The 16369-nt window shown below is 33.9% G+C and overlaps 2 protein-coding genes across 3 annotated transcripts in view; one reads left to right on the top strand and one right to left on the bottom strand.

Moving 5' to 3' along the window:
- Positions 1–6428, bottom strand: part of LOC150095349 (putative inositol monophosphatase 3) — a 68074-nt gene extending 61646 nt beyond the window's left edge. The window contains exon 1 of the mRNA XM_090410343.1: positions 5966–6428. Within this exon, the coding sequence (XP_090266469.1) occupies positions 5966–6280 (315 nt within the window). The 5' untranslated portion in view covers positions 6281–6428. The remainder of the gene's footprint in view (positions 1–5965) is intronic.
- A 56-nt stretch (positions 6429–6484) lies between these two features.
- LOC150095348 (ubiquitin-conjugating enzyme E2 W) overlaps positions 6485–16369 on the top strand; it is a 170053-nt gene continuing 160168 nt past the window's right edge. For both annotated transcript variants that reach the window (XM_090410012.1, XM_090410011.1), the window contains exon 1: positions 6485–6538. In XM_090410012.1, the coding sequence (XP_090266138.1) occupies positions 6503–6538 (36 nt within the window). In that variant the 5' untranslated portion in view covers positions 6485–6502. The remainder of the gene's footprint in view (positions 6539–16369) is intronic.

Below are 16369 nucleotides of genomic sequence, written 5' to 3'. Positions count from 1 at the left end.
TCTGAAACCCATTGAGAATGTATGGAACATGTTAAAAAACATCCGTAAAATATCAGCCAGTTAAAGGATTGTTTGATGAATGCCTGGTATGTAGTAGATACATTCCAACACCTTGTGGAATCTTAAACAAAAGTTTCTAATTCAGTGGCCAGTATGTGTATATACACACATAAACAAAATAAAGTTAGGAAAGATTAGCAGATTTAAAATGTACTATCTCCCACAAAGTGGATAGACATAGATAATTGGATCTGTTTAAGTTAGGACAATGAGGTGAAGTTTCACACATTTCTTTATAAAGACATTCTATGAGGAAATGACTCTTATGAAGAACTCTTGTCTTGTTTCAATGAACTCTATGTTTAGAGCAGATAGCATGTTCAGCAAGTCCAGACTCATGATACTTTATATAAGATTTGTGCATTTTTAAGTTAGGAAATTACTGACCATTTTAGTTATCTTACATTAGCTACTAAGGTGGCACTTTTTTAAAATTGTCTGCTATTGTTTGATTGCCATTTGATAATCCTGTACTGAAGATGATTGTGACACTTGGGCAAAAATTAAATTATTAAATTTTAATGTGAGTTTTCCTCAATTTTTATAGTTATTATTATGCCAACTCAAGGTATTCCAATATTGAAACACTGAGAGACACAGATAGTAATATGAGTGTATATGAGCTAGTGGATCTGTTTTTGGAAGAAGATGAAGTGCCTTAACAAGGTCATGGAATGGGAAAGCAGCTGGCCCAGGTTGACCCATAGAATTTTGGAAGTCACTTGCTGCTAAAAATAATAATAAATATTAAATCAAGTTTCAGATGGAGATGTAACCTCTGATGATTGGTCATTATCATCTATAACTCCGATCTTTAAAAAGATAATAAGAACAATCCATCAAATTACACAGGCATTAGAGTGAGTAAGTTAAGTAAAATTATGATTACAAGGTTTATTGCCTTCTGTGTATCAGAAGATATGCTGGGTTTATTGCTGAAAGTCCTGTCCTTGTAATATTTTCACCATAAGACATATCACAGAAAAAAGAATTGCCAACTCAAGGTATTCCGAAATTGAAACACTGAGAGACACAAATAGTAAAATGAGTGTATATGAGTTACTGGATCTGTTTTTTGGAAGATGAAGTGCCTTAACAAGGTCATGGAATGGGAAAGCAGGTGGCCCAGGATGACCCATAGAATTTTGGAAGTCACTTGCTGCTAAAAATAATAACAAATGTTAAATCAAGTTTCAGATGGAGATGTAACCCCTGAAAATACACTTGTTTTTTATAGATCTCAAATGTGGAATGCCCCTATGAAGATAGGTTGAAGATGTGTGGGTTACAAAGTTTGATTGATAGGCAGAAAAGAGGAGACACGATAGAAACTTTTAAGATATTAAAGAGGTTTTATAAAATTGATGCAAAGGAAATTTTTCAATATATGACAAATAGGGGTCATCAGTGGAAGGGATGTAAGAGTGTGTTTAGAGAGTGGAATGGATTGCCGGAATTAGTTGCGAGTTCATTGACAGTGAGATGAGCGGTTTTGTGTGTAAAATATTTAGTTTGGATCTCAGAAGAAACAATCAATTTATTGAACTTGCTAATATTTTGCTGGTTTTCTAACCAGCACCATCACAGCACAAATTACAACTGTGGTGAAGACATACACACAATTAGACTGTTACGAAAACAATTTTCAAACTGTAATTGAAAAGAAACTAAAGTTCTAAAAAAATGTTCCCTAAGAGCCAGACAACAATGAAGTTAATTCATTATTGTAGTCTTAAGACTGTCTCCCAGAACTTGGCAAATTAATACAGCCATGCTAACTGAGGTTACAGGAGTCATCATAGCAGATGTCAATTCTAAAACTGGTTTCTCAGACCTCTAGACTTTTGTGTAGCACAGTTGTCTTTTTCCATTTAACCCTGCATAAAGGAATATCCAGAGCATGGTGTACCAGACCTGACTTGTCATATAGATTATTGCAGATGCAGTTCATATGTTCTTCATTAAGGTGGATCTACCATTTAACAGATTGATGAGTTATAAATAATACAGTAATCTATGGTTTATCTATCTTTCAAAACAACAATACTTCAATTAACTGGCCCATATATGTCAACTGACTTATGGTGGAGCACCATGTAACTGTACTTTGCTTATCTGACCCTTCAATTATTAGAACAGCATATTACTTTCCTGCTGTGGTCAGAGGAAAGGTAGATAATGTAATATTATTTTTTCAGCTATCTCCATGAAGTTAAAGACTCATCGTGGAGGCATGCACTAATCATCATATACACACATGATAAATAAACTGAGTTAAATGTATACACCTTCATCTTGCAATTTAATGGACTGAAAACAGACCATAAATATTAAACATATTATTTCAGTATTTCAATCTCTACTAACTGAAACATTTTCAGACAGAATACATACAGAATAGCAATGTACACACAAATACTTTTATCTGTGTGTTTCTGTCTGTATATAAGATTCTTCTACTTATTTCTTTATCTTGCTTTTCCTTAAAACTAACCAATTTACTACCTCACTTAAACTGACCAAGGTAAATATAGTCTTCCACAATTTCAGTTCAATTATCATCTGTTAATTTTAGTCCAATTTGATCTGAATTTGTCATCATTTTGGTTTTAGATAATCTTTAAACATTTTTTATATGGGGGGGGGGGAAGTGGAATACTTCAGTGCTCAGCACCCATTACTGATCAATTTTCATGATACTGACACTGGATGAAGGAGATATTCAGCTGTTTGCAGATGATGTAAAGCTTGGGAGGGTTACTGGTAATAGTGCTGATGTTTTGACTATTTAAAAGGATTTGAATAAGATGGGCTGAATGGGGATTTCAGTTTAATATGGCTAAATGTAAAATTTTGTAATTTAGGATCAACAGATGGGGAAGCTTCATACTCACTCCACACAGTTACTGTGGAAGAAGAGAGGGATCTTGGAGTAATTGCAGATAGAGATCTGAAGTTTCTATCATATCCCCTCTTTTTCTGCTATCAACCAACTTCTACAATCCACACAATCCTGATCCTTCCCCTGAGCAAAGTAATCCAGATATCAATGTATTAAGGTCTTATAAAGAGGAATAACAACTTCAATAGCTAAGTAATCTTATGGGCTACCTTAGCAACATATCCTCTAAACTTTCTCTCTCTGTTTATCCACCACCTCTAAATCTCTAGTTGCATCTATTTCCTGGAGTACAGTTCTATCAATGCAGTACTTGCTTGTAATCTATTTATTCCAAAATGCATAACTTCATATTTCTGCACATTAAACTGACACCCATTATCTCTTACCCCTACTGACAGTCTATTTAAATTGTCTTGATTAACTATTACTTTACCTAATTTTGCATCTTTAGCTTAGCAAACAACTGAACATTTCTTTCAGGATATCATTCATGTACAAATTAAATAGTAGTGGTCCCAGCACTGAAACTTGCAGCACACCATTAGTCACCTGTTTTTACCTTTAGTTCTGCCCCTCCATATACCACTTTTTGGTATCTGTCCAGCAGCCACTCTCTTATCCACAGAATCAGTGTTATATCCATCCCCATTTGTTCTAATTTGCATAACAGAATTCCAAGTGGTATTCTGTCAAATGCTTTTGCAAAATCCAGCAGAATCATCATGTAGTCATTTCCTTTATCCAACTGTTAACTCAGCTGTTACTCTATTATAAAAAGGAAGTAAATTACTAAGGCATGATAGATTCTTCACAAAACCTTCATATCAGGGGCGTGCCGGCCATATGTGTGATGTACACAGGCACCAAAGAAGAGGAAATACTTTAAAAAAACGTTTTTTTAAAGTGATTTTTTTTATTGGAAGGGGGAGGGATAGGGGTGCCAACTAAAGTTTTGCACACAGGCACTAGACACTACTGGCACACCCCTGCTTCATATACACATATGAAGTAACTGTAGGCAGGGTGCAGAGTGATTATGATAAACATTTGTGTTTAGGGCATTATTTATTTATTTTTGTGTTCTATATAAAAGTTTGTGAGGTGGGAGGAATTCTGAACTAATCCTCTGTTTTGTATGAATATTTCTCCTGCCATAAAGTAAATAGAGTAGTGAATTTTAAGGAGGTAATGAAATCAGGTGGAAACTGCATATAGATAAGATCAAATGTATCATTAAACAGTATATTATTAAAAATGAAATACTATGTCAAAGCTCACCATGCTACTGGAATTTTTTCTAAATAAGATTTTTTAATGTTGTATTTGAAATGTAAGAAAGGTGCCCAATGATATGAGAAAGAATTTAGGCTCAATGTTTTGATAATTTGTATTCCAGCCATCTAGCATAGAAATTATGTTGGTGAGGTTTCAAGTTCATAGATCTGGGGGTATATTGCATATTTTGAGTTTTCTGTAATTTCTGAAGGCTGTATGATACTTCAGAAGTTCCAACTGATTTCCTTTACAATTACACAGAATCTGAGTCTTGACCTGTTCTATGATGTTACTGGTTTTGGTATTATGTCATAAATAACCTTCTGTTCTTGGTTTTTCTATCTACAGAATAAAAAAAAATGCATATCTGGGATGGAGAATTTACAGCTGCCTACTACAAGAAGTATCTGATTTCAGATAAAATAAAAGCCATTTCATATGCACAGAAATAAAAGGGCATTTTGTGAGTTCTAAAATGTTCTTTATGTCATCAACAAGAATCAGATTTGTGTATTTTCCAGCCAATAGGTAGATGCTACATCATCTTTCTGACTGAACTATGGAGAATTTCCATGGTAATACTTCAAAACCTGAACTTTACCCTACAAGGTGCCATATAATTTAAGTGCATAGTACTTCTACAGGTGCTGTTCAACATAAATAGTATATCCATAATCTTTCACTATCCTCAAAACCTATAAACACGCACACAAGGATCATCTGGTGATATGTAGTTCAACTTTGAAATTACCAAACCAGATTTTCTTCATCCTTGAGTTATTTTATTCTTTGAAATGATCTTCCTTTTTTCTTTGTATTTCCAATCATTATAATCTACTGTACATTCAAGACCCATGTTAATAAGTCCGTTTCTCTTTACTCTCTAATTCACAAGACACTAATGGTTTCTTTTTACAACCAATCTATGGAAATACCATGAAAGCGACATTTTATTATTATTAATACATGACACCTCCAGGGAGTCTAAACACTCATCGAGGGAGGGCACCTACTCTACAACTCTGAATCCACCTGTTATGTAGTATTATATAATGCTCATTGTATACCTTGTAAATATATGCATGAATAAATCCAGTTTATTTAAATCCCAGATATGCTTTGCATTTTCCTTCCTAACCTGCTACATGTAATATACACAATATGTTTTACTACATTTTGCCACCGAAGGTTGGTAGAGTCTCTGCTACTAATGGCTCACGAAAAAAGTTAAGCAAGTTTGAGCGCAGTTAGTAGTTGGAAGGAGTTCAATCGTTCGATGCTGTTGGTACACTCTCTCTCGATGAGTCTTTGGACTCCCTGGAGGTGTAACATAATAATAATAATAATAATAACATTTTCTCAGCGACCAGCCAACCAAGATTCTTTGGCTACCCTGCAACAAGTCTCCAGATGGCCCTTGTATGGTCCCTCGGAGCTTTCATTCAGAACATCGAATTCCCACTGTATTTTGCGAAATGGCATTCCATCGCAGTTTTCGACACACACGCACCTTTATATTTGTACATACCTAATTAACGGGTATTATGACATGCAGGCGTAAATTCTAAGCCCATACTCTATTGTCACTACTGGATGATTAGAAAATGTTGAGGTGGGCTGTCATGGAGAACTCGGCGTGCTGCTTTTACTGAAGTTTTACCGCTTTCTCTTTTCTTCCTATATTCATGTAATAACAGTTATCTTAATTGTAAAGTAACAGAAATATACCTTGAGATTCGGATGAACTGTCTTTAATCCATCAACCATAACTTGATGAGAGAGTACGTCTCCTTTTGTTAGAGGATCATTTACACCTTCTTTTGTCTTGCCCTTAGTTTTTTCTTGGATATCTGAACCTAGTCTGACTTCACGGACTTGAGCACCTCCTTTTTCTGCAACATCAATACTTAAAGCCAGTAAGCGTTTTAAACTTATGACGTTATTATCTTTATGATATGAATTATACGTGTATATCAGATAAACAACAATAAGGACTAGTACAGTTAGACCTAAAGGATTCAACCTCACGAAACTAATATTCATTATGCAGGGGAGAAACTTTATTTAAAAAAAAAAACTTCTGGTTAGTTTAAATGAAACCAACAAACTATACCACTAAAACACATCATCCACTCATAAACATTTCAAAATCACGTTTTCTGTACAACTACATAAACTTTCCGTAGGACCAGCACGCACCGGAAATGTGTCAACTATTAAACTATTGGGTTAGTCGTAGCGCATGTTGAATGCGCAGCAGTTTAGATGTGCGGTTGCTATGACAACAACGATGAACTAAAGGTGATCGCAAGAATCCTCGATTTTCTTGATTTTTGATCATTCATCGAAAGAGTACTACAATATTATGTTCTTTTTTTTTTGTTCTCATACAAAAAACAAAAAAAGTTTTATATATATATATATGTATGTATGTATCTGTGGCTATTGATAGACAAAGTTAAGTATGTATATATATATATATATATATATATATATCCTCAACTTTGTCTATCAGTGTGTGTGTATGTATAATATATATATCCTTAACTCTGTCTATCTGTGGCTATTGATAGACAAAGTTAAGGATATATATATTATACATACACACACACTGATAGACAAAGTTGAGGATATATATATATATATATATATATATATATATATATATATATATATATATATATATATATATATATACATACTTAACTTTGTCTATCAATAGCCACAGCGAGTCCTTGGACTCTTTACAGGTGTCACATAATAACGCATCCCCACTTTTTTTGTACAAATTAAAGTCCTATATATACCATATTTAATTGATTAGCCGTAGTTTCATATGCAAAAACGGTGATGGACGTCGCTTTAATACAAATATTTATATAAAATGAAATACGTTATTTTATAATAATTGGTTTCACTGAACGAGTATTGATGATTTTGATGAGCGGTAACTAAAGCGTAAAATTAATGGCTAATGTGTTTCCAGAACAACAATAAAGATGGCGTCAATGCAGGTGAGGGGATGTTCACTATGTTGTAGTATTCAGTTTATTTCATTGGTTTTTAAAGAACTGAAATTTAATAGTTACTTTGACACCGAACTGTTTTTGCTTATTGAAGCAGAAATAGTCTTTGTAATTCTCTGAAACCGGTTTGAAATACTGATGAAAGAAATAATTAATGCCGTTCATCTTTATGTTTGTTGTGCGGATGCTATATTTTGGATTGCAATTCATTTGAAATTTGCTGAATATTATGTAACGGTTGTAAATAGGATTTAAAAGTAGCAAATAATATATTAGTATATACGGCTCTTATTGTTATTATTACATATATAATATATATATATATATATATATTTTTTTTTTTTTTTTTTGAGATTATATATCTGTCATATCTTTGCCGGCTTAGATTACGTTTTTGAGTTTCAAGCACGCTTTCGTCAATAGGCTACCAAATTGGTAATACGAAAATTAATTCTGAATGAAAGGCATGTCAAACATTAACGTTAACTGAAACTGAGAATTTGCGACTTAACCAGAGTCATGTTGTTAAGTCGCTTAACAATACTTAACCACATGACTTGTGACTTGACTGTAAGAGGCCTGAAAATAAAGCTGTTTAGTCGAAGTAAGCTATATTTTATTCCTCATGCTCTCTCACAATGGGAAACGTTTATTTTTTATTATTATTAGACACCTCCAGGGAGTCCAAAAGACTCATCGAGGGAGAGTGTGCCAACAGCATTGAACGATTGAACCCCTTCCAACTACTAACCGCGCTCACACTTGCTTAACTTTTTGTTGAGCCATTAGTAGCAGAGGCTCTAGCAATCGACCAACCTTTGCTGGCTATTTATTTATTTATTTAATCTTATAGTGAAAAGATTTTATAAAGTCTGAGCTTTAAATATTTAATATCAGTATCTTTGACAGAAGTAGTCCATAAACCTTTATGTCACTGCTAGTAAAAGTTAAAATTGAATAAAGTTTTAGAAGAATTAATGTCTTCGGTTTGAATCCTCGCACACTAACAGTATATACCAAACACCATTCCAGAAATAACCATAAAGTTAATATTATAAAAAGAAGATAGTTTTTTAAGAATTACGAATCTATCATTTTTGTTTCAAAGACACAAAACATTAAGAAACACGAATTACTGTTAATTTTGTTTTTTCCATATCCCACACATTTTTGCTCAGTGCTCAATATATAGTACAAATTTAAATGTCTGAGCCTGCTTGCTTTCCTTTTTCATTTAAACTGCATCTGTTCAGTGGAACGGCTTTCTCCATGAAATCTTCCTCATTATTTGCACCTGTACTTCACATACACATGCACAAAAAAAAAATATATATATATATATATATATATATATATATATATATATAAATTTGATTCTTGGGTTTATTGAATCAACTCTCTATCGACAATGATGTAGTAGGTACATTCATACTAAAGAATGTTGTGATCTGTGTCTGTCAGATTCCTGTGGCAAATATACGATTGATTTTCTTGTATTTTCTATTCTGTTGAGCATCCAGTTTGTCTGAAGTAGGATAGATGGCAGTCATAAGGAACTTGATATACACCAGGGAAAGACATCGGTGAGTGTTTATCTTTTGAAGAGGGGAAACAAGTTGATAGTTTATTGGTAGGTATAAAATTAGTCACTAAATTGTATTTCTTCATAATTCTGGAAATTGGTTCGGAAATGCCTGAAATGTATGGGATGGGAACTTGACGTAATGTTTCCTTGTTATTTAGGTTAGCTTTGTAGGAGATAAACTGATGTTGTGTAGTCCTTTCTGAGAAGCGATTTAATTTCATATATCATTTGATATTTAAGTGTTCTTCAAATTATCCGCACATTGAAGAGGAGTCGAACGAATAGTGTTAGCACTGCAAAATAGAGATTTTATAATTCCTGTCTTTTGAGAAGCTAGAACAGATAATTTGCTATCTCTTTCACTTTTCATGGTGAATTTAATATGTGGGTGCAAAGTATTAATGGCAGCTAAATTGTTGGTAAAGTTTCTTTATTGTGAGACCACACAACAAAAATGTTATCAATATACCCGAACCCAAAACAAAGGTTGAGAGTGTATGAAAGAGAAAAGGATGTCTTCTAGATGCTCTAAATAAAAGTTGGCGAGAGTAGGGTGAGAGTGGACTTCCCATGGCAGTCCCTTTCACTTGACTGTAGAACTTGCGGAATACTTTAGATGAAAGAGTATCCACAGTGTGTTATGAACTTGAATAGTTTCACTATATCCTGTGGAAATGAATCAGAAAGTAGCTGTAATGTTTCCATAAAAGGTACATTGGTAAATAGGGATGTTATAATGAAGCTTACCATAAGATCAATGGGTTATATGGAAAACTATTTGCAACTACAGGGTGGCCATAAAATAGCTTTCCCACTTTGGAGGCATCTGTAGCTAAAACTAATAAATGGAATGAGACCAAATTTCATATTGAGACTTTGGAAGGCATGGGGAGATGATTTCTGTGAAAAAAATATTTACTACCAAAAGTTGCTGATAGGGGAAATTTTGGCGCTGGTGGAGCCGAAAGCTGTCAAATATTTGCAGTAAACACAGGTAAAAAGGATTATGCAAATTTTACTGTGCCAATGGCATGACCACCTCGATCTCCAGACATCACTCCATGTGACTTTTGGCTGTGAGGGTATTTGAAATCTGTTGTGTATGTTGGTGGCATTCCCATCTTGCATGGAAGAGAACATAAAACGGGCTGTTATGAATATCCAATCCAACTCCTTATGCTCAGCTGTAGAGTGTGTCGCACACCGGATCCAATTTGTTGTACGCAAGAAAGGTCAGCACATTGAAAATCGTGTATATGGTCCAGGGGACCCTTATTCTGATGAATAAAACATTATTTCATGTGAGTTCAATCACTACATTAATTTCTGTCTCTTTCGTAATTTGCTGTTTTAATTTAATTATTATTATTCTTATTATCATTGTAATGTGCCACATATCCAGCTGGAATGAGTGACGTGGCTGTCGCTTACACTGTCAAAATGTTATTATTCCATTTTATCTGCCTTTAATGGAATTATCTGCTTGTTTTCAGCTCTGCCAGCACCAAAATTTCCCCTTTCAGCTACTTTTGGTACTAAATCTTTTTTTCGCTGAAATCATCACCCTCGTGTCTTCAAAAGTCTCGATATAAAATTTGGTCTCATTCCGTTTATTGGTTTTAGCTACAGATGCCTGCAAAGAAGGAAAGTTATTTTATGGCCACCCTGTATTTTTCAATTTATATAGGAGATCCAAAGAATTTTTTATAAAGGAGTTGCCAATATGAGATTTCTGTAGGTTCGCTAAAAATTTGGCTATGTGATAAGTAGGAGAATCTGTGCAGTCTAACAACTGGACAGAGTGGAATGTCTTTCTTTTGGATCTTTGGTAAACCATAGAACCTAGGTGTTCTTGCAAAAGAAGTGTTTAGCTTTTCTATGGTGTCTGCATCCAGACTTATAAGTTCACCTAGAAGGGAGTTTAATTTCTTAAGTTGCCTGTTGGTGTAGTTACGATCCAGTTCCTGGTACATCAAATGATCTCGATAGTAAAAGAGAAAATTTCTTTTTGTAATTTTCCAAACTCATGACTACTGTAGCTTTTCCCTTGTCTGCATTGGTAATAATAAGATGACTGTTACATCTTAGGGAATGTAAAGCTTTCATTTTGGCCGAAGAGATGTTAGATGGTAGTAGCTTGGATGAAACTTCTAATTGGAGATTATTAGTATCTTCACAGAAAAGACTAAGTTTTGTTCGACGTTAAAAAGGAAATCTAAGTAGGGTATCTTTTTTTAGGCATTCTTAGAACTCGTATGTGTGGTCTCCAGTCTTTGACCAAATGTTTTATTTCTAACCCAGCTCTCCTCTCAGATCCATAAGTTAAAATTGTTTTGAACACTGTGTTGTATATAACTAGTTTAGTCTTTTGATTAATTTCTCTTTTATTTCATATAAATTTAATAAGTTGACTTCCTACCATGTTAGCTTTGTTAATTCTGCTCTGTATTTTAAAATTTAGTTTGTCATCTTCTAAAAATTGCAACTAGCTGAATTCTTTTACTTATTCTATGAGTTCTTAATTCAAGATGCAGTTGATGTTTTCAAAATTCTTACCTCCTTTCCTAATTTTTGCTTTTTATTAAAGGTTTTCATACCAAATTTATTATAGCAATTATTCATTTTGATGAGGGGAATCCAGTGACTTGTACTAGCTATAGTTAGGAGAATAACATAATCTACATTAACATTACCACTGTTAATGTAGATTAATTAATACCACTGTTATTCATCATGTATATGTGATCCATATATATATATATATATATGATGAATAACAGTGGGCTAATGCACAGCATTGTCTCGCACCTGATTTAGCATCGATCCTTCTTCTTGTATCTCCTTCAGTTTTAACTTCACTTATAACTCAAATATCGTATTGTTTGATATATTGTCCCATTCATGCCATATAACTGTAGTGTTTTAAACAGCTCTTCTATTGGCATAATGTCATATGCCTTTTCCAGATCTGCAAAACTTATATACAAATATTTTTTTATTTCTATTATTTCTCCACTGTTTGTCTCCAGGCTCTGAACCAAGAATTTGAAATTATTAGCCAAACGTTTGTAACAATTTTTTTGGCTACAATAATTAAAAAAAAAAAAAAAGTTCACAAGATCCTCCATAAAAATGCCATTAAAAGAAAAAAAGATTACAAGAATGCCATAGCCTTACCCTACATTAGGTGCATTTCAGAAGTGAAAATTTGATCCTAACAATCTCTATTTGGCCTCAGTTCAGCTTATTCTTCTCCAAGTTAACCTTCGCCATATTTTTTTACCCATTTCTCAAGTATACTTGCATACATCTTACCAGGAACTCTCAGTACAGAAATTCATCTAGAGTTCTCACATTCAGTTTTATTTCCCTTTTTTATAGAGATGGAGAGCTTTATTCCAATCATCCAGTATTCGCCCTCTGACCATCCTTCTGAATTATGCAATGCATCACTGTAAAACTTTTACATCTCCATATTTGAGATTTCTTGTTGAATTTCATCTATTCTAGCTGGCTTACCATATTTCAGGTTTTTCATGGCATTATCCATTAGCCATCAGTCATGCTTGTAGCATGTTGAGCACAGTTGGCCTGGGGGATGGATTTCAGTGGTAGGCTGCCAACCTACAACACGGTCAAAAACCCCGATGGAACTGATATAGATGGCAGTGCCAATATTTTGGTGAAGTAGTCTGGAGGGCCATACCAAGGAAGTCTCAGTATCATGCCTCCACGTGGACTCCCTGAGAAACATAGTGTCGTAATAAGCCATGGCAAAGTTGATACCGAGCAAAGAGCTGGCCCCAAGATGTTATGTGGCCAGCGTGGGAGATTAGGCCACAACCCCTCCACTACAATGCCAAGAAGAAGAAAGAAAGGCCGTAAAGCCTATGGCCAGATTGGGCAAACACTGGATGTGATTAAATTTCCCGAACTGTATGACTACGCTGATCGAAACCATTCTGACTATAAATCTATTTGGGAAAGCTTCCCCACTGCATCATGCAGTGGGGAAGCTTTCCCAAATAATAAGCAATACTGGAATAGCCCAAAGAATTCATAAATATAACAGTAATCAATACAATCCTCTTTTCCTCTATATAGGAACGTTTTAATTGTCGAACACTTAAAGAAGAGGAAGACCTTACCATCTTACAGCAAGAACTAAAACATTAAATGGGACATCATAGGTTTAAGTGAAGTTCATAGACAAGATGAACATTTAATAAAACTAAAAAATGGAGACTACTTATACTATTATGGGAAAACTAAAGGACAATATGGAGTTGGATTTCTGATTAAAAAAACAACTGCACACCTTATAAAAGAATTTAATTATTCAGATGAAAGAATAATAGAAATCACACTTAAAAATAAATTCCAAACTTAAAATCAGGATCATCCAAATATATGCTTCCACCTCATCCCACACTGATGAAGAAATAGAAGCATTTCATGACTCACTGCAGTACACTCTAGACCAGGGGTCGCCAAACTTCTTTGACCGTCGACCCCTTCAAGAGTTTCTTGATGTTTTATCGACCCCCTATATTTTACTATTACGTAATTATAATAGGACAAGCGAAAAAGATGCTTATGTGAGTTTTTAGATTGTTTATTTTATAGTTACAGTGTTTATTGTATGTATAATATAGTATATATTATTATATTACTATTACTACTACCATTACTATCACTAGTAATATCACTGGTATTACTAGTGATATTAATATGCTGGTATTAATAAACTACTGGTATTAATATCACTGGTATTACTACCAGCCCTTCTCAATTCTTCAACATAGAGAAGTTTAGTTTGTGAATGAATAACGATTGAATTATAATATGTATGTTGATGAATTTTAGAACATTAACGCTCACTTGTATGTCTATGGCAAAAATGAGACTGGGATCAAATACGTGTAAGTATAAGTAAATGAGCAGCGGCGCACATGTTGCCATCTCGCTCCTGCCACGCCAGCCAGGCGGGAACCACAGACATCCATTTATTGATAAATATGTCATTTTGGCCTACTTGATTAGCCTCGGTAAATATTTTTATGACCTTGCTCCATCTTACAGGTCTTATTCATGTCACTGTTCCTACGATTCACTCGTAATTGCATTGTCATTCAGGATGGAGGTCATCCAAGTTAACAAATTAAATATTACCCGTACAAATGATGCCTTATATTTTTGTGTCAACCCCTGAGCATGAATCGACCCCTAACAATGTTATATTGACCACTTTAGCGACCACTGCTCTAGACAGAAAAAGAAATAGCAATCAAAACTTTACTATAGTAATGGGTGCCAAAGTAGGTCATCTCATAATCCAAATAGACACAATAGGTACAAATGGTACAAGCAGCAACTTAGGAATGACTCTTACAGAATTCTCTGTCAGTAACAAGCTTTATATTATGAATTCATTTTTTAAGAAAGCCCTCAAAAGAAAATGGACATGGAGAAGTCTAAATGGAGAAATAAAAAATGAAATAGATTATAACTGTGTAATAATAAAGAAATAGTTCAAGATACCTCAGTACTAAATCAAGTAAAAACAGGAAGCGACCACTGACTGGTGAGAGCCAAAATTAAAATAAACCCCAAATTGGAAAGAATAAAATGGCTACAAAAATCAAGAAGTTTTGACTTAGAACCTCTTGAAAACAAGAAGAAGAATTACAAAGAAAAACTCACTCAAAAACTAGACTTAATAAATGTATTTGAAGAAGACATAAATAAAATAAGCAAAAACCTAACGGAAGTAATATCCTCGGCATCCAATGAATCCAAAAGAAACAAACAACAAAAAGACCATAAACTTTCAGAAGAAACTTTACAACTACTAAAAAAGAGACGAAATATGAAACAAGACAAAAACGTAATTTCTAAAATAGATATGCAGAACTGTGCAAAACAATAAGGAAAAAGATGAGAAATGAAATAAGATCTTATAACACTAAAAAAAAAAAAAAAAAAATTGAAAACAATAAAAATATGAAAATACTAAGAAAACATTTATCAGTTGGCAAAAGTCAAATAACTGCAATAAAAGATAAGAATGGAATTATAATAATGAACCAGGAACAAATCCTAAGCAGGCTAGAAGAATTTTATAAAGAACTCTATAGTGATCCTTCAATAGATAAATCAAATATAAATTAACCCTTCTCCATCGCATATAGAATTCATCCCCCCCATTCACTTCAAATGAAATAAAACAAGCAATAAAACAAATGAAAAATGGAGAATGTCCTGGTGAAGACCCAATTCACTTAGAATTAATTAAATGGGGAGAAACAATATAATTCACCATGTCACAAACTTACTAAATCTATGCCTAGAAGAGGGGAAGATACCAGAAAACTGGAAAAATGCTACTCTGATACTGTTATTTAAAAAAAAGGGGGGGGAGAGGACAAAGAAGAAGTAAATAACTATAGACCAATTAGTATTCTCTCAAACATAAACCCCTCTTCTAGACTCAAATCAACCAGTAGAACAAGCAGGATTTCATAAAGGCTTTACAGAATCGTTTACGATTGATCATATTCATGCAGTAAAACAAATAGAAAAAGCAGAAGAAAACCAATTGCCTCTCTGCTTAGCCTTTATTGATTATGAAAAAGCATTTGATTCCATCAAAACTAATGCAATAATCAAAGCACTCCAGAATCAGGGAGTTCCTGGAGAATATATGGACCTCCTCCTCCAGGAAATATACAACACTGCAACAGCAACAATCCAACTTCACACAAGTAGCAATAAATGCAATATCAGTTGAAAAAGGTGTCCGACAAGGAGACTTTCTATCACCCAATATCTTTACAGCAGTCCTTCAAGAAATCTTTTATAATATAAACTGGACAAACCTTGGTATAAAAATTAATAACAGAAACTTAACATACCTAAGATATGCAGATGAATCATAATTTTTGCAAACACTTCAGAAGACCTTAATATAATGATAGAAGATGTATATCATAAAAGCAGAAAAGTTGGTCTAAAAATAAACAGAGAAAAAAACTAAAATCATGTTTAATCATTTTGTAACACCAAAAAACATAATAATAGAAAACAATTTCTTGGAAAGAGTCTCTTCATATACATACTTAGGTCATCTCATTGATCTAAACTGTGGACTCCAAAAGAAAATAAACAGGAGAGTTCAACTTGCCTGGAGTGCATTCAGAAAATTGAAAAACATTTTTCAAAACAATGATGGCCACTCTGTTCAAAACGGAAGACATTTAACCAGTGTATACTTCCAGTCATCACATATGGTTGTGAAACTTGGTCGCTAACAAAAAGCACTGCCAAATTAACTAGCAACAACTCAAAGAAATACCTGGATAAGAAGCCAGATAAACATCACTGACATTATTCTTCATCATAAGCAGCTAAAATGGAAATGGGCTGGACATTTATCCAGAAGAGAAGAGAAGATGAGTGATGAACCACCATACTAACGAAAACTGGATTCCAAAAGAAGGGAAACGAGGCCAAGGATGTCCT

This window comes from Typopeltis vanoorti, chromosome 20 (assembly GCF_054136105.1).
Source record: "Typopeltis vanoorti isolate ZY-2024b chromosome 20, IOZ_Tvanoo_1.0, whole genome shotgun sequence".
Lineage (NCBI taxonomy): Eukaryota > Metazoa > Arthropoda > Arachnida > Uropygi > Thelyphonidae > Typopeltis > Typopeltis vanoorti.
Note: the sequence above shows the minus strand (reverse complement) of the source record. Positions and strands in the feature narration are given on the sequence as shown.